Source organism: Rhineura floridana, chromosome 19 (genome assembly GCF_030035675.1).
Source record: "Rhineura floridana isolate rRhiFlo1 chromosome 19, rRhiFlo1.hap2, whole genome shotgun sequence".
NCBI lineage: Eukaryota > Metazoa > Chordata > Lepidosauria > Squamata > Rhineuridae > Rhineura > Rhineura floridana.
The window spans coordinates 24,853,028-24,872,041 of NC_084498.1; the positions used below are offsets into that span (position 1 = coordinate 24,853,028).

The window sequence follows — 19,014 nt, forward strand, 5'->3', positions numbered from 1 at the left end:
CCAAACACCATTCCATCATCTTCGCGTCTGCCTTGTTGCTGGCTCCTGGTCTTTTCCATGCACCTGTTTGGATATTTCACATGCCATGTTTATATTACGTAGATACTTTGATCAGTTAACTGTATTTTATTGATGATTTTTTGAAGCTGTTGTTTTAAGATGTTTTGACTTGTGGTACACTGCTGAGAGTTTTATTTAAATATAAGCGGTATATAAATGGACTAAATAAATAAACGAGCCTCGCTCACCCAGGGAGGACCAGCCTGCAGCTGAGCTCAGGGATGGAGCTAGGATAGGAGGGTTCAGGCGGCCCCGCAGAGCTTGGAAAAGTTACTTTTTTGAACTACAACTCCCATCAGCCCATTCCAGTGGCCATGCTGGCTGGGGCTGATGGGAATTGTAGTTCAAAAAAGTAACTTTTCCAAGCTCTGCAAGGTACCCTGGCCCTAAGCCTCTATCTCCAGGCAGAGCTGGGAGCATCCTTGCCCGCAACAGCTTCCTGGGTTCCTGCAACGGACCGTGAATACCCATCAGTCCCAGGGCAAAAATCCGCCCAGCCAGCTTAGCTGCTGATACCGCCAACCTTTCCCCAAGGTTGGAGGGCAACCTCAAAGGACGTCTGCCCTTTGTCGCCGGCCTCCTACTGCCCGCTATCACAGCCAATCTCCTCTCGTCGCTGCTCCTCCCGCTGGCTGCTTGGACCGGGTACGAGGGGCCCTTTTACGCAAGCGCCAGTCCCCGCCTCCTCCCCAGCTCAGCAGAGGGCTGGTTCCTTTGTGATTGGCTTGCAGGGACGGGCAAACCCTTCTTCCGGCTTCGTCCTGAACTTTCCTCCAGTTCAGTGGTGTCGGACAGTGCGAGTACGCGCAGGGGAAATGGCCTTCCATTTTTTTTCTGAGCCGCTTAGGAGGCTATGCCGGTAGGCCAGTGAGTCTCCAGCCATAGGATCGCCTAGTGCTACCTGTGTGTTTTGCAAGGATCTGAGCTACTTGGCCACGTGGTTGCTTTATAAGCCGAGTCTGTCAAACAGCAAAGTTTGGTACTGGGCTTTGGGCAAGAGAGGAATCGCGTTTTCTAAAGAAAGGCGTCAACAAGCGGAGTCCATGGATCAAAAATGCCCCTCGCAACAACCGAGGGTGCTTTTTGGCAGGAAAGAAATACAGGTCTTTTGCCAAGAACCGCCCCGGATTGGTAACCCTTACCTGGAAGATGCTTTCCTCCAGGGTTACCTGAAAGCACATCTGCCCTCCAAGGTCTGTCTTTTATGTAATATACATATATATATATACAATGTTCTCTGATGTCTAGGGAAACCTTAAATGTATTCAATTACTTCCCCCGATTAAAAAAAAAATCCAGTTCTTCACACATTTGACTAGAGTATCCAAAGGCCATCTCAGATATCACCCAATATTTCAGAAAGGAAAATCGAGACAGGCTTGTAACACCCCTACAAGGATCACAGCCCCAGCCCTCACTCTCCGTTGCACATTGAGGAAAGTTCTCCCCTCTCTGCTATGTTAATTTACTGTCTAAGAAACGGCTTTATATTGAATCAGGCCATTTGGGCCATCTAGCTCAGTATTGCCTACATAGACTGGCAGCAGCTTTCCAGAATTTCAGGCAGGGACCCTTTCCCAGCACTACCTGGAAATGCGAGGGATTGAACCTGGTACCTTCCACCTGCAAAGCAGATGCTCTATCACAGAGCTGCGGCCTTTCCTCAAAGTAGTTTGCCCTCTGCTGATTAAAAAGCTAAAAGGGTGTTTGTTCTTTAATTTAGTTAGACAAGAATTGCACAATTGTCCTACACTGTCTGTTGTCTGCTGTTAAAAATAAACCTCACTAGCAGCAGCAGGTGAAATGTGAACTACATATGGGTAATTACTCTTAAGGCTTTGCTGTTATGGTTTATCTCCACAGCAATTACTAATCTTAGGGGCTAGTAAAGCAAGAGTTCTAATTAAACAGTGCCTCTACAACATTGAACAACAAAGCAATTTGGCTGCTATAAGAAAATTCTGCCCCTGGTATAACAGCTTCCCACTTAGTTATCTTAATTCACCGGCACCTTATTTACAAAATCTAATAATACTTAAATATAGAAGAGCTTTTACCTGAGCTAGATTGAACATATTGCCATCAGCTGTATTAGAAGGGCATTTGAAAACAATTCCACTGCAAAATCGTGCATGCCTATGCGGAGATGGTGGTGTTGAAACAGTAGCGTATGCTATGCTACTCTGCTCTTTCTAGAGAGATTTGAGAAGTGAGCTGATTACTCCACTGTGTTCAACTAACTTCTATATGGCTTTTCCTCTTGCAGACCAAGAGTGGAGGGTGACAGAAATGTCTGCAAATTTTTTAGCAGGTGCCATTAGAACAAGATCTACAATGGTACCTTGAGTTTTAATCTGAAACAATTCCTTTTTAGTCGATAGTTTTACTTGTCCATTTCTCTTACAATGATGGATTTTGAATATACAGTAGGGCCCCACATACGGCGGGTTACATTCCAGACCCCTGCTGAAAAGCAAAACCCGCCAAAAAGCGGAACTCCGTCAATAAAATGGTGCCTGACGCCCAAAAAACACTGTAAAAGCGGAACAAGCACCATATGAGTGGAGCCTTACTCTAACTGAAAACCGCCGTATTGGCGGAACACCGAAAAGTGGACTGCCGAAAAGCGGGGCCCTACTGTATCAATTTTATTGGTCAGCATTCTACATAAATACTAGAATTTTAGCAGGATTTAATGTGATTAAGCTGTATATCTGCTTTTTATTGTTTTTACTGTATATATTCCAATTGCAATTGCTTGTGGCTAATGCAGATAAAGGATTTGGTTTGCTTGGGTAATTATTCATGCGCAGATACGTAGAAGTAAATTTTGGCGTGCATGATAGCCTCCATAGCCACGCCTCCAAGGTGAGTCCAAAAGTACAGGCAGCTGTGTTTGTATCTGTTATTACACCCACCCACCCCAAAGAGCAGCAGTATGTAATATAATACCCAATTTATTAGGATCAGCATGACTGCAATCCTACTTCCTGGAAGTAAGCTTACTTCTGTCTGCATTAAGGTCAGCTTGTAAAACATGCTGAGCTTTAACACACTCAAAAATATCTTTAACCGGCTGAAATGCAACCTTTAGCTTTTAATTTGAAACGCAAATAATCTTGCAAAGAAGTGTTCCATTTAAACTGCTTGCACAAAGCAGGAATGCTATTGAAGAAAAGGAAAGCAGCATTGAGGCTCTGGTTGATTATTTCCTTCATCCTTTGATGCAGCTTAGAACCAGAAGCCACAAACTTGAAAGCCTTGTTATCGTCTCATTGCCAGAGCAAGGAGAGCCTCTCGGTTACCCTGGAGCTCTGGCAGATGACATCATCACCCCAGCTCTGGGGGGAAAAACATGCTCCCTTGTTCTCCCCCCTACTACACTACCGTTCATGCATGTATATCTGTACACTAGAGATTTATGTGTTTGTTTATCAAGATGTATGGACTGCCTAATAAAAAAAACTTTAAATGATTTACATAAAATAGTATAGAATATAAGAAAACACCAAATAAAATCAATCGAGTTTAAGAACAGAGTTTTAAGTGATGGGGAGCACAAGTGGGCAAGTGCTGTTGTGCTCATGTCCTGATTATGGGCTTCCCACAAGCATCTGGTTAGGTCCTGTGGAAAGAGAATGCTAAACTAGATGGGTCCGATCCAACAGGGGTCCTTTGCTATTCTTGTGCTCAGGTCCCTCCACCAGGGAGTGGTGAGGTCAGTCATTTGCAGGGAGCGCAAGACTTTGTTTAATGTTCTCATGCACCTTCTGGAAACTCGTTTTATGAGTGGTGCAAAGGTATGTTCATTTCTCCCTCTCCCCACATTCTTCTACTTTGTAGGTGTTTGCTGAGGTAAGTGTGGAGCTTGAGCGGTTTGGGGGTCGTGTGAAGAATGAAATTGATCTCCTGGGGCGCGAGTGTGAGTTAAATCCTCCCCAGTTGAAGCAGTTTGATGCCTGGGGGCAGCGTGTGGACCAGATTGTCACCTGCCCAGCCTGGAAGAGGATGAAGGAGATCTCAGCTGAGGAAGGGCTAATTGCAGAGGCTTATGAGAGGAGACACTCAAATTGGAGGTAAAAATATAAATTCAGTTGCAGACTCACAGTTAGCCACGCATCAGGCAAGTAACCCTGAACATTTCCATGACCCTTTAATATCATTTAAAGCCAGTTGTTCCTACAATGAGTTTGCCACATCTCTAAAATAAAATAAAGTCATTCTCTGCATGGCACATAGTTGAATTATGGAATTTGCTCCCACAAGGGTAGTGATGGCCACCAACTTGGATGGTTTTAAAAGGAAACGAGGCAAATTCACAGAGGGCACTATCAGTGGCTACTAGTCACAATGACTATGTTCTGCCTCTGAATACCAGTGGCTGGGAATTGCAAGGGAGAGAGTGCTATTGTGCTCATGTCCAGCGTGTGGGCTTTCCAGAAGAGGCATCTGGTTGGCCACTGTGAGAACAAGATACTGCACTAGATGGGCCTTTGGCCTGTTCCGTCAGGGCTCTTCTGGTGTTCGTTTGTAGCTGTACCTTAGCTAATCTCTCTCTACAGCAAAGAACATTTGTCCTTGGCGTTTCTAAATTTAGCAGGGCTTCGTTTCTCCTTCCACAGTCGAGTTCACCAGATTGCCAAACTGTATCTCTATGCACCTTCTGCCGGCGCCTTCACGTCTTCTCTCGCCATGACTGATGGTGCAGCAAAAGTAACAGAGGTGAGATTCTCCTACTCAGTGCTTCACAGATATAGCATTCCTGCATTGCTCTGAATTAACTGAAAAGTCTTAGACTTAGGTCGGAGATTCAGTTCCAGAATGCTGCGTCCAAAATAAGACACTCTGTCCATAAATTTCCCTTGCCAAAAGAAATAAAAATAAGCATAAAAAATCCTACCCACAAAAGTATCGTTTGGGACCAAAATATTCTTAATTGCTCTTGTGAAAAACTCAGTCTCTGTCCCCAATTTGTGAGCCCATTCACTCCACCTTCTCCTAATGAAGAGTTACTTGGGTCTTGTCTTCACTGCAAGCTTAGATCTAAACTGAGAAAGAATGCTGTCAGAAACCCTGGAGAGCTGCTGCCAGTCAGTGTAGACAACATTGAGCTGGATTGACCAATGGTCTGGCTTGGTATGTGACAGCTTGCTATGTTTTTAGATAGCAATGTAGCCCAAAGCCTCCCCTGATCAGGCCAGAGTGAGAGGAAGCAAACACTGGTGCGTGCTCTGCCTCAGGGCTCTGCTTAGACCCAAGAGGAGGTGGAGCAACCAGCTCTGCTGTAAAACTCTTCAGTCTCTGCCTGGAATTGCTTAGCCTTGCAATCCAGCTACTCCTTGCAAGACTCTGGACAGCTTTGGTCCAGGGTTCCTGGGTGTATCCCTGCTGTTCCTTCCAAGGTCATAGCTGTGCACACACCATGCATTTAAAGCACATCCCTACCTCCAGAGTGCTGAGAATTGTAGCTCTATGAGGGGTAAACTACAGTTCCCAGGATTGTCGGGGTGTGTGTGCATGTGTGCTTTAAATGTATTGTGTATACACAGCTCCTGTTGGACAGCTCCCCAGATGGTCTAGGCCTCTCATTGAAAACTCACTCCTGCTGCTTGTGTCCTACCACCACACTCAGCCCTTAGAAGTCATCATCCCAGTTTGGCACCAAGTTGATTTTGGGATCTAAAGAAATCCTGTTTCCCCCCTCCCCTTTCTCTCTGTTCTGCAACTTCAACAGTCCTTGGGTATCCCCAAGCCCCTGGAGGAAGCCTTTATTCATTTGACATCACGTGATCCCCTCAAATTTTGGACCTCTGGCCAGTGGATGACTGAACGCAAAGGGGGCTCAGATGTTGGTAAGTGTGCCCCAAAATGGGAAGGCCGAGTATCGGCTCTTTTCAGTAATACACAATGCCTCCTTAACCAATGAGTGGTGGTACAGCTAGGTAATTTTATACCTAGAACTCAGTGGTCTTGTGTGTGTGAGGGCATATTCCTTCAGTTGTGTAGTGCACTAAACATATTTCTCTCCCCCCACTATTCCCTGCTGACAACGTTCCTCATAGAGCAAAACAGTATATCAACCCTGATGACAATGAAAATAATATTCTGAGCATGTACAATTTCACATTTTAAAAACTCACTTAACCCAGCACCGTCACGACTGCAGGAATAAAATGTTATCCCCCCATACGCAGTCTCTTAGTTTCTAATATGATTCTGTTTGGGTATGTTGCTCTGTGTATACTCGTTTAGAATGTGAATAAGAAAGAGAAATAAATTATGATGTATCTAAAACGTTCAATGGCCTTATGACAGTTTGTAAACTTAAAAAGATCTCTCTGCAAGGTTTTGTCAAATAGGCCAGACATTCGCTGGCCCCATAGCAATCACTGGTGCTGGGTGGGATACAGCCAGTCCTACAGCTTGCACACCTTGCAGCTGCTTACAGTTGCCTAGCACTGCTTATACATAACCTTAGGAGCATAGGAAGCTGCCTTATACCCAGTCAGTATTGTCTACAGCAACCGGCAGCAGCTCTCCAAGGTTTCAAGCAGGGTTCTCTTCCAGCCGTATCTGGCGACAGTGGGGATTGAACCTGGGACCTTCTGCATGGTAGACAGATGCTCTGCCACTGAGCTGTGGCCCTTCCCCAAAGTTTACCTAGATGTCAACCTCTTTTCCCTTTGTATGACTGAATGATTGATAGTATCGCTTTTTATTCAGCTTGAAGCCTGTGCTGGTCCTTTATGAAGATCCCCAGCAGCTAAGTGCGTACGTTCTTTTCTTGCAGCTGGTGGCACAGAGACCATTGCCCTGGAACGCCCTGATGGTAGCTACAGTCTCCATGGCTTGAAATGGTTTACGACAGCCACCGATTCGGATATGACATTGACACTGGCAAGGACTGTGGCTGCCAACGGGCAAATAGAGCAGGTCAGATTCCCAGATGGCCTAAGGAAGAGGAAGGAGCAGCAAGGAAGCAGAAGCCAGTAACATAGGGGGGGGGAACAGGATCAGCTGATCAGTGCTTATAGGAAGTCTGGCTTTGGGCAGGGATCAGCTGCACTAAAGAGTTCCCACTTGAGAACTTCATAGTGTGGCTGATCTCTGCAGGGCTTGCTGTCACTACCTATCTGCCTTGCTTGCCAAGGAACAGTTGGGAACGCTCTTTAAGGATCTTGACAGTTCTTTTTGCAGCCGCATCATTACCTACTCCACGCTTATGTCACACATAATGTCAGGTGTGGGGCAGACGGGTGTAGTTTGGGGAAAATAGTGTTGCGGGCCAAATTAGGGCCCTTGCTGGCCTTAATGTGGCCCTCGGTCTGAAGGTTCCCACACTGCAGCAATGCATTGCATGATGTCTTTGTTTGTAGCTCCATTCTCTTTAGCCATTCTCACCTCAGCATCCTTGGCTGCAGGGCTCCAAAGGCCTGTCTCTGTTCTACCTGGAAGTACGCAATAAGGAGGGGAAGCTGAACGGAATCGAGATCCAACGGCTGAAAGAGAAGCTGGGCACAAGGCAGGTGCCGACTGCGGAGCTGCTCCTGGATGGAGCCAGGGCATTCCGGGTAAGCCAAACGGGTGGCGCAGAGAACACGTGGGGACCCAAAGCTCACTTTCTGCTCCCCAGCTCAGGGAGGTGGGAAGGGAAGGGGGTCTGGAGCAGGGCAGGTCTCTGGATTTTGCCCATAGGGGGGGCTGTTGTGTAGGAGCAAACAGGACCTCTAGTGGCCAATGCAGCATGCATCAGAATTTTAGTTTCTTTAGGAAAAAGCATGACACTGGTGAGCAACGCCAGCTGAAATCTTATGGTACCTAGAGGAAAGCTGAGCAGGCCTCTTAGGTGTATCCATGTGCACGACAGTGATGGTGGGATGCGCCGTTGGCATCCTTCACAGCCTTTCCTCATAGCTTTTACCCTGTGGTCCCTACCTTTCAAGTCCACTTGTTCGTTAGTCTTCCTGCCCTTCCTGCCTCTATTATGCAGGTCCTTCCCAAAGAATGGGGTCTTAATTTTCATTAACATTTGCTTTGAATGCTTCAGGTTTATTCTGTTTACAGAGCCCCCCACCTCCTTTCCCATTCCTCTTGTTTATCACATATAAGCTACTCTTCCTTTCCCTGTATCTGTGCAAATTCAACTTTGACTGCAGAATTGGCGCAGAGTTCCCACAGCTTTGCATGGGCGTTTGGCCAGGGAAAAAGGCTATTATAGGCTTTTATGCCCCCAGGGAGCAAAGAGATTTCCTGTTAGCAACCCGCAATCCAGTCCATAGCAGTTGACTTCATTCTAGCTCCTGCTTCTTCCAGATCTCTGCAGAGGGCCAGGGTGTGGCTTCCATTGCCAGCATGCTGACCATCACTAGGATCCATAATGCCATTTCTGCCGTTGCAAGCATGAGAAGGTGATTCTTGCCCCCTTCCCTGAGACTTACTGGACAGGATCCAAGGGGTGCCTTGGCGTAGTTAGCTATTTGAATTATGCTGTTGTCTGAAGGAGTGTTTTAAGTAAAATGAAGTTGGCTACAAAAATTAATCCCGAAAATACACTTTAGAAGCTCCTGACTTCCAAACTGTGGTAGCGTCTTGGAAGCAGCTTGTACAAAATGAAGACCCTTGTTCAACTCAATTCCAGTCACATGCACACCATACATTTAAAGCACATGAGTTCCCACAAAGACTCATGAGAACTGTAGTTTGTTAAAGGTGCTGGGAATTGCAGCTCTGTGATTCTTTGGGAGAAGCCATGTGCGTGAAATGTGCATTAAATGTATGGTGTGGATGCAACTTTCCTGTTCTGTCTGTTTGCAAATAAATCAACTGCTTATATGCTACCCTTACTTACCTTAAGCAAAAGTTTATGCGGAGCAAGGGTGGGGAAGCTGTGGCCTTCCAGAAGTTGTGAGACTGCCACTGCCTCATCCCTGGCTAGTGATTATGCTGGCTGGGGCTGATGGGACTCGGAGTCCAACATCATCTGGAGGACCACAGGTTCCCCTCCCACATTATTGAGAAATGGGAACACTGTTGTCATATTGGGGAGACATAGATCTCTAGGTGGGAGGATGTTTATAATACGTGAGCAATGAAGTCGTCGTGCCTCAAGTGTAAGACCTTAAGTAGTCAACTCCCACGATAGCAAAGTGATACTTTTAAAGTGTAATTAAGGTATGACATGGGAGCATGAAAAGCATAGCTGGGTGTATTTAATTAGCTAAAAATGACCACTCCTTGTGGAGTGGCTTTGCTCCCACCTCCAGAGTGATCACCATGGCAAGGGATTATGCCACCAAGAGGGAAAGCTTTGGGAAAACCCTGAAGGATCACCCGCTGCACATGCAGACCTTGGCTCGAATGGAGGTGAGCATTCAGAACTGCTGTTTTTGTGTGGCCTTGATTGTTAAGGGCAAGGAGTGCCAGTGCAGCACCTGTGGGCGCAATGGTGCCTTTGAGGTCTTCCACTGGGACCCACAAAGTTTCTGCCCCTCCACAGCATCCATGCTCATGGTCCCCTTGGTCATGAGGTGGTGACAGTGGCTTCCTCTTTCTCCCTTAAAAGTCCGTAGAACCGAAGGAAGAAGTTGGAAGAGTGACTCTCTTTTCCAACACTTGCTTTCGGCTTTCAAGATTAATTTTACTGGATCCGACTTTAACCCAGATCCCTTAGAAAAGGAAAGTGCCTGGGTGTGCCCCTTCTGTTTTTCTTAGTCTTGTGGGGGTGGGGACGAGAAGCGACTGGGTGGTGGCAGTAGCATCCGTGACACTCATTCAGGGCCTAAAAAGGATGGTGGCCTCTGATTAAGAGGAAGCCCCTGACAAAGTAGTAAGTAGGTTCTTCTCACTGTAGACTTCCTGACATTAATTGGCCTCCAAGTGTTGTTAGGGGAACATCTCCCATCATCCCTGACCATTGGCCATGCAGTCTGGGGCTGATGGGAGTTGGAGTCCAAGAGCATCTGGAGGGCCACAGATGTTCCCCATCCCTGGCCTGTTATTGAAGTAATTCTACATGTCTGAAGCACCCTGAGCTTCATTTATCCAAATGCCATAGTTTCAAGCCTGGAAGCGGGCCTATGGCAAGTCAATCTGTAGAACAAGCACTTTTACAAGTGTCACATAATGTTCATTCCGCAGTTGCAAGAAATTGATATTTTAGTGTTGCAGCGCTTACTCTTTCAAAATCCTTGCCTTGCATTGATATTAGGCAGGCAATCTGCTGAGATTTATCTTTTGATGATTACTATGTGTTTTAATGTCTGTTTTTATTGCTATTTTTAATGAACATTTTGTACTGTTTTATGTAAACTGCTTAGAGTTTTTTTTATCAGACAGTATATAAAAAAATATATATATTTTTATTAAGCAGCGTATAAATGTGGCCATTTAGCCATACTGAACCACAGAATTACAGAGCACTTCAGAGAAAAAGTTAGGATCCCTTTTGATGTCAGGTTAGAAAAACCTCTTCCTTAATTAATATGGCAGCAACTGGAAAACAATGTTTGTCTCACTTAGCCACGGGATTGCCTAGGCCTAAAAAAGGACATAGGAAGCTTCCTTGCATTGAGTCAGACCATTGGTCTGTCTAGCTCAGTCATGTCTACACTGGCAGTAGCTCTCCAGGGTTTCAGGCAGCTAGTCTCTCCCAGCCTGGAGATACTAGGGACTGAACCCAGGACCTTCTGCATACAAAGCAATGCTTTGTTACTGAGCTATGGCCCTTACCCAGTATGGCTTCTCTGGTTCTCTAGCCTGGTCCTGATTAGTGAAAAACATTGGGCAGCCCCCGCCCAAATGACCCCCGACTGTCTTGCCCGCGCAGGTTCAAACCCGAGGAGCATTCCTGCTGCTGATGGAGATGGGGAGACTGCTTGGGCTGGAAGAAACCAAGAACGCCACACAGCAGGAACAGCACATGCTTAGGCTGCTGACACCCGTGGTGAAACTTTACACTGGGAAACAGGTAGATCGTTTCCTTTCTTCCTGGACTCTGATGCACAAAGGAAGGATGCATATAGGAGCCACACGTTGACTGGGGCTGGGGAAGGAAAAGAAGGACCAAAGTTTGTTGTTGCTTAATGGTCAAGTGATGCTGTTCTCAGGTGCAGACACTGCACAGTGGGATTGTACCCCATGCCATCACTCTGACCCAGTTCGTTGACAGCTCTATATGTTATGCACATTGTGTGTATGAGGAAGCCGGCAGAGACCAGGGCAGGCTCTATGGATATTAAAGGTTTATGGGAAGATGCATATACCAGAGTTATATGTTGCAGGCTGTTGCTGTTATCTCCGAAGGGCTGGAGTGTTTCGGAGGGCAGGGCTACATGGAAGATACAGGCTTGGCAGCAGCTTCCCGGGATGCCCAGGTACTGAGCCACCACAAAAAAGAAAACACCCCAAATTGTCTTTTCCTGACCTCCTCCTTTCACAGCTTGAACCCTACAGCAGTGCTACTTGAGCAGAGAAGGGGATGGAAAGTGAATCTAAAGTCTACATTGTGCTTCTGTTGTTTTGACTCTTCCTCACCAATAGCTCTTGCTTGCCGCAGCCTTCTCAAGCTCACAACAGAACTAGACCAGCCCTCAGAATCGGCACTCTTTGATAGATTTCAGAAGGCTACCTGTGTTCATTTCTTACAGCAAAAGGAGAATTTGGGGCACCTTAAAGACTTAGAGATTTACTAAACATATTTTATCTCTTTGAAGAAATAACAGTAGTCCTGAGAAACTGCATCCAACTCACAATTAACACTGAAGTTAAAGAGTCCCAGGTATTTCAAAAGTAAATCCAGTTACAAACTGTAGAGAAATAGCTGCTCTAAACTATTTCTAAGATGTTCTGTGTGAACAACTACTAATCCCAGAGACAGAAGAAATCTAAACAAGTTTTTATCTTTGGTGTAAGAGTAGATACATTTCTGAACTTCAGAACGTTTACCTAGCAGAACTGTGAAGGTATTTTTTTTCTCAGCTACAAAGAGCATGATCTGGGAATAGTTACAGACACAAAGCAGGTTGGATGATTTACTATATAGATTTCAGGAAAGATGCTTCATTTGGAGTGATAAGCAGTTGTTTCTACTCTTCCATCCCTTACCGGTTCAGTCTCTCACCTTTCTTCAATGTTTTATATTGCGGTGACCCTTGTGATTCCCTTTTGCTGCCCCACTTTTCTTTACAACTAATCGCAGAATCTCACTGGCTGTTTCCCCAACAGGTGCTAACAATCTGGGAGGGAACAACAAATATCCTCTCTCTGGATGTTCTGCGCGCCCTTGTCAAGAGCCAAGGAAAAGTGCTGGATGCGTTTTTCTCTACTGCCCAGGTGAGCTCTCTGTAATTACTTTACAGATGTCACTGCCGCATATGTAATCCTCAGCTACTTTCCCCAACCTGATACCCTCCAGATGGTGTGGACTACAGTTCCCATCAGCCCCAGCCAGCACAGTCATACTGATGGGAGTTGTAGTCCAAACTATCTGGAGGGCACTAGGTTGGGGAATACCACACTAAGCCATTGTTAAGGCTGCAAAGGGGAAGGGGGAGAGAATTAAGGGAGAGGGAAGTGCAAAATTCCTGGCCTCTTAACTATGATAAAAGAGTTTTGCAACATTATGTCTACATTCTGCCCAGAGGGATTTTTAAAAAGTGACTTTAGGATAGGAGATAAAATTCAAACGTCAGAAAGACAAAAACAGATGGTTATTTTCTAGACATCATGCATCAGTGGAGTAGGGGCCACACTTATTAACAAGCCACTATACTTTTAACAGCCATGCTGGCTGGGCTGATGAGAGCAGAAGTCCAAAACCCCTGGAGGACACCAAGCTGGGGAAGGCTGCTGTAAGAGGTGGCAATAGCATCTGATCTAGGTGGCCTGACTGTTAGCCACGATGCCAAATGGAGCCTCCAAATACAGAGACATTCTACCAGATGCTGGGAGATTGCTGGACCCATATTGTTCTCCTTTTGAGCTTCCCTCGAACATTTATTTGAACACAGAGTACTGAGCCGGGCAGATAGCTTTAGGAATATGGTGAAAGCACACCTCTGCCTAGAGCCACACTTTCTATATTACTATGTGACAAATGGTTTTATACTGAGGCACAAGTTGAGCTCAGAGAATGTTGTAGACACCTCTGTGTGTTTGTGTATACACATACACACACTTTTGTTACTTAAAAAAATTGTGTAAGCCTGCTGTGAGTTTGGAGGCTCCTTCCATATTTACCTTGGCAGCTGGACAATCCTAGCTCAATGATACGCTTTCGTATTCAAACACCACATGCTGGGAATATTTGTCTCTTGAACTCCCCCACCAGGTATACGGAATAGCCCCTATTGAAGCTGCCCACTGTATTGGATACTGCATGACTTTGCAACTGCAGCAGAGCTTACAAAAACCCTGGCTAATTTAATGTCCTCTGAATCCAGAGCTGCTGCTTTGTATTTGCCAGGAGCAGGAGCAGCACTGAAGGTTTGACACCCCACCTTCATTAATTTAGCTGGCTGATGTGAATAGCTACTGTGATTAATTTGCAGACATCTAAGTTTAACATAATGGACCCAGACTGTCTTTTTTAATATTTCACCACACATGTTGTTGGAGTCCCCCATCAGCCCCAGCCAGCCTGACCACTACTCAAGGATGAGGGGAGTTGTAGTCTAGTTGTGGTCCAAGGGTATGGTCTGAAGGCACACCAGGCCACTGGGTTTGCTGAAACCAAGCAGGCCTGGCCAATGCCTGGATGGGAAACCACATGTATGCTGCCTTGGGTTCCTTGATGAAAGAAAGGCGGGGTATAAATGTAAGAAAATAAAAACATGTGGAGGATCACACTTACACTATAGGATAGCACTTATACCGCTGATGAACTCAAGTTCACAAGAGCTTGTGCCATACGAACTTCTGTTAATCTTTTAAGGTGCCACAAGGCTTTTTCTTGTTTTTGCTAAAGTAGACTAACATAGCTACCCATCTCTTAAAAAAATTAAGAAGTTAGAACTGAAAAGATGGTTTGGATTGGATAGCAGTACTGGGTGTTTTGAGAAACACTCTGTTTATCCTGTGACTGATTTCCTTGCAGGCCAAGTCGAAGGTGGCTCTTGGCTTCTCTGAACTAGAACCTTCTGTGCAAAGAGTTGAAAACGCTCTTCACAAACTCAGACAGTTCACTCAGAAAATAAGCTCAAAGGAGGCAGTCGGGATGCAGCTGGCTGCAAGAGACTTTGCCTACACTCTCGCACGGATCTATGGAGGTAGTTGAAAGCATTGTGAAAGAATTGCTTTGCCAACTTATTACAAAATGATTTGGAGTTAAGTGCAGTGAGTTACAGGGAACCTTATGATCTCTGGGTGTTTCTTGATGATCATCTGACCCAACAGTGCGCTGTAAGTCTATAAAAATGTAAATGCTGCCTTCAAGTCGATTGCGACTTATGGCGACCCTATGAAGAGGGTTTTCATGAGGCTGAGAGGCAGTGACTGGCCCAAGGTCCCCCAGTGAGCTTCATGGCTATGTGGGGATTCGAAGCCTGGTCTTCCAGGTTGCAGTCACAAAATTCTGGCTGGACACACAGCCACATAGTAAGTAAGGCACTCTCCTAAGTAGGTTTAAAATGCCCTAATGTAAAAGATGCAAAGAACTGGGGCTGGGTAGGAGAGAAGAAAAGAAACCCGTAACTGAGAAACTGTTTCCAATATGCACTGTGAAGATCAAAAATAAAACTACAATAAGCGCAAAATGTGCTTTTATTCCCAATGCAAACATATCTAGCTTCCTCATGCCACACAGCAAGAAGGTAGCACCAAATCAGTGGAGCTAAAAAAGAATTAAATTCCCATCACACAGCTGAATTTATTGGAAAGCCAACACATACCAAGTAGGAGTACCTCATTTTCATTCAGGTGATTGTTCCTAAAAACGTGTCCTGAATTCTAAGAAACTGATGGATGCACAGTCTTCTGTCCCTCCCAACTACCCTAGCCTTACGTAAGCAGGTTGGCAGTGGGCAATAATCTTTTTGTCACTTGAGAAACACACAATGGCCCAGTCATCTTCCTTTCAACTTTTGCCTTGTGAATAAAGTCTGGCAGGGATACCATCCAATGGGGGGGGGGTAGGAGAGGAAGAGATGGCAGTAGATCTTGAGTCCTGCTGCTTCAGTGATATTTGGGTTTATGCAGGGGCTAAAACATTCACAAACTAGCCCATACGCTCCACAAGCCCACTTGCTTTACTTTTGAATGTCAGCTGCTTTGGGTCACTTCAGTGAATACAGCAACTAGCAGAAATAATAAATAAAATGTGGGCCAGAATGATTCAGGCGTGACTGGCAGATCTCCCTGGCACAAGGGGGAGGAACCTTTTTCAGGTAGGAGGCTGCATTCTATTCTGGGCAACCTTGCCAGTGGTGGGCAGGGCCAGAGGCAAAAGTAGGCGGAGCAGCAAATGTTAATTTGACCTTTGTGCAGTAGACTAGGGTCTATGCACACTCACATACTTCTCTCTATCCTCCATCCAAGCAAGCAAGATTATTAAACATTCCAGCCAGGTAAAAACACTCAAGGAGGCTATGAAGCAAGGCTGGTGAGGGGTGTGGCTTGGGCAGGGTCTCAAGGGCCAGATAGGCCAAATTTGTCCCCTGGGCCTGAGGCCCCACATGCCTGCTCTAACAGCATAATGCGCTTGGATGATAGCCCAGAAATGTTAACAGCCTATGCGTTTGCTTTATGTAGGAGTTCTCTTGCTGGAACATGCTGCCAGGCCTAACGCATCAGCCACGGACATCTATACCGCTCAGAGGTATTCAATAAGCTTATCCCAGCCTTCAAAGCAAGGACTGAAGAAAGAGATGGGCAGTCCTGGAACGCCGAAAGTCAATGTAGCTGTCTAGGATGACGACGGCTCAAGCGAAAGGGGCCTAATTGAAAGGACAGGGGTGTGTGATATGGGCGAGGAGGTGGCCGACTCTCGCATAACCAGTTCAAATTCTTCAGCAGGGGTTGTCCAGTATTATTTGGCTTTCTCAAGAGACCCCACATGCTTGTGGTCATTAGGCTCTAGAGCGTGAATGGTAGGGCAGATGCTATCAACTCTCTTAGATATCAATATTAGACCCTGATGACTGAGGGATGGCACTGGGTTTCCAAAATGCATTAAGGCAAAGGTTGTAGTTGAACCTTTAAACATTACCTGCAGCAAGAGAGAGACTGATGTGTTCAAAGTTTAAAACTAGGTTTTCACTTCAAAGGGCTTTACTGCATCTCTTACAGATGGTGTCACCAAGACCTCTGCCCTGTCGACAGTGAAGACAAAGCTGGCGCTTACAGCACTGAAGCAGCTTCTATGGATACTTCCTTGGTTTACGACAGACATCCAGTTCTGAAAGGAAGGCTGTAACAAAGAATAAAGAGAGCAAAAGAGATACTATGCGCTATCCTGGAATAAAAAGCAGAGGGAGTGTACTCTAAGAGATAAAACAGTGTAATTTGCCCTGGAGTAAGGTGGTAAACGTAATCATACCTGCACATCCCACTCTCTCATACTTGCCATTGCCTAGATAGAAAAAGTGTGCTGGAACGCATGTTAGGTGCTGTGAACTTCGGTGATGTCCAAGCTGAGGTCAATAGTAGAAGGCTTGTGCTATGGCTGACTTGGGCCTGAAAGTCTCTTTAAGGCTAAGCATATCTGCTGTGCATTGAATGGTTTACTATTGAGGCAGTCCACAAATGAATCAATCAAAATCTCTCAATGAATATTAAGTATGGTCCTCACTACATCTTGAGTGCGTAAGTCAGACAATTGATAAGGTGAACACTATTGGAACAAATGCAAGCTTTACAGCATTGGAGAGAAAAATGCTTTTCTGTTAAAATCAAATAAAAGTTAATAAATGCTTTTAAAAAGTTCTGTTTGGCAATTAAATATTTGAAGAGCAGCATCTGCATTAAACAAAAAACTGGCGTTAGCGACCAGTCCCCAGCTGTGTGGTTCTGAAAGCTGGTTTCCTTCCTCCAAGTTCCTGCATGAGAGATGTGTAGAATCCCATGAAGCCTTTGTGTTTTCTTCAAAAGAGTGGAAGTACCCCTCTTGGTTTCAATGTGAGATTGCATTGCCCCAATATTGTGGTTGCACAACATGACAATGAATCCTAGAAGGCCCAAAGCAATTCAGCTCTTCCTGCGCAGGCAGATAGTGCCACCCAAAATGCATCCTGGACAACACAAGTATACATTTGGCCAGATGTTGGCAGAAGTAGACCACAGGCCACTGGGAAGTTTCTGCTGGATTCATCTAGCACCCGTTGGTGGCTGCAATTCTTGCAAAGGATGCTAGATTAAGTGGACCTTGACCCTGATGTAGTAAGGCACCAGTTATTCAAATGAGAGCATGAGACAAGAAGCAGGTCTTGCTCCTAAGAGTTTCCTTCCCTGCAACCACCGAGATGACATTCATTATGAACAAGGAGATCCTGCATTCAAGTGAGTAGGGTCTCCTCTTTTCATCTAACTTCCATCAACCATGAGGGAAGAGTGCACGAGCCCAAGGCTGGATGCAATTATTTATTATTATTAATAATTGATTAGATTTATAACCCATCCTTCCAATAGGAGCCCAGAGAGGCAATCCATGGGTGCAAGTCACAACTGAACAGTCTTTTAAGCTATTCCTGTACCTGCGAGTTCATGGCATTACAAGTATATGAAGACGGCTTGGCAAAACCAACAAGCTCATTATGGAATATAAACCAAACCTGATCTGCAAAGACAGGTGGCATTGACGCTTGCAGTGTGACAAGTTCTCTGCATGCAGCAAGCTCTTGCCTAAAAATTTTGGGAAAAGAAATTGATACCACTAGATGTGATGTTGGCCACTAGAGCTTAAAATGGCTTTAAAGGGAAATTAAAGAAATTCATGGAGGATAAGGCTGTCAGTGGCTACTAGTCATGACGGCTTATGTGCACCCTTCAGGTTCAAAGGTATCGTGCCTCTTGGTATGTTCTGCGTGGGTGAGGACTGTTGCCTTGGTGGTGGGCTTCTCAGAGGCACCTGATTGGCCGTTATTGGGAAAGGGCCTTTGATCTGATTGGGCAGGGGTCTTCTGGTGTTATGTTTACAAGGGGCATAAACAATACCCAGTGTTTGTGAGAAAGGATATGGCCCAAGATACACTGGCTAAAAATTACCTGCAAATGAACAGGGCAAAATTATATATAGCACACTCTCTCTGTATTCATCCTGACTAATAAGTTCTGAAGGCTCTGTCTTTGCCTGCACAACTTTATTTTATTTATACCCTGCGTTTCTCCCTGAAGCAGCCGAGGGCAGCAAACTGAACCCATTTTAACTCAAGGAACCATCCTACTTTGCAAGCCCCTAAGCTTTAATCCCAAACGCCAGGGCTGGTTTTATAAGAATATTCATGACGATTCAACAAGTGGAAAGCCAGCTCATCTAGCCAGATGGGTGTTACCTGCTCTTGCTGAACAGCATAGGAATCCTGGGAGGAGTGGTTATAAGTAGCCGTACCACACCAACAAAAGACTATGGATCACTGCATCATCTTGCATTTGAAGACTTGCCACATCAACAAATGCTTCCTATCAAGCCTCTCCCACTTGCAAGATGGTTTTCAGTGGCGAGCAGGCTGGCCTTTGTAGAAAGACAGTGATGGCATTCTCAGAAGGAACGGCAGAGAAGGGTTTAAACCATGGAGAGTCTTGCCAAAACAGAGCAGATGAAAGGAATGTACCAGGAAGAGCTCTAGGTTTATTCAAGGATACATAGCTGGGTTGCTTAAAGGGAGTAAAGTGTGGCGGCACCTACCCTGTGGAACTCCCTACCCTTAAATATTAGACAGATGCCATCTCTGTGATCGTTTCAGTGCCCCCGGAAGACCTTCCTCTTTCAACAAGCCTTTTAAGTTGAGACCTTATCCCAGTCTG

The 19,014-nt window shown here is 45.5% G+C and overlaps 1 protein-coding gene across 1 annotated transcript; it reads left to right on the forward strand.

The window, feature by feature from the left end:
• Nucleotides 1–816: 816 nt before the first annotated feature.
• Nucleotides 817–16,974, forward strand: LOC133373230 (acyl-CoA dehydrogenase family member 11-like). The gene is made up of 14 exons (XM_061602693.1): nucleotides 817–1,253; nucleotides 3,904–4,136; nucleotides 4,683–4,782; nucleotides 5,795–5,912; nucleotides 6,851–6,993; nucleotides 7,482–7,631; nucleotides 8,374–8,468; nucleotides 9,324–9,423; nucleotides 10,886–11,026; nucleotides 11,340–11,432; nucleotides 12,283–12,390; nucleotides 14,153–14,324; nucleotides 15,805–15,871; nucleotides 16,342–16,974. Exons 1-14 carry the CDS (start codon nucleotides 1,104–1,106, stop codon nucleotides 16,466–16,468), a joined length of 1,797 nt encoding a protein of 598 aa, XP_061458677.1. The 5' UTR covers nucleotides 817–1,103; the 3' UTR covers nucleotides 16,469–16,974.
• Nucleotides 16,975–19,014: the final 2,040 nt, after the last annotated feature.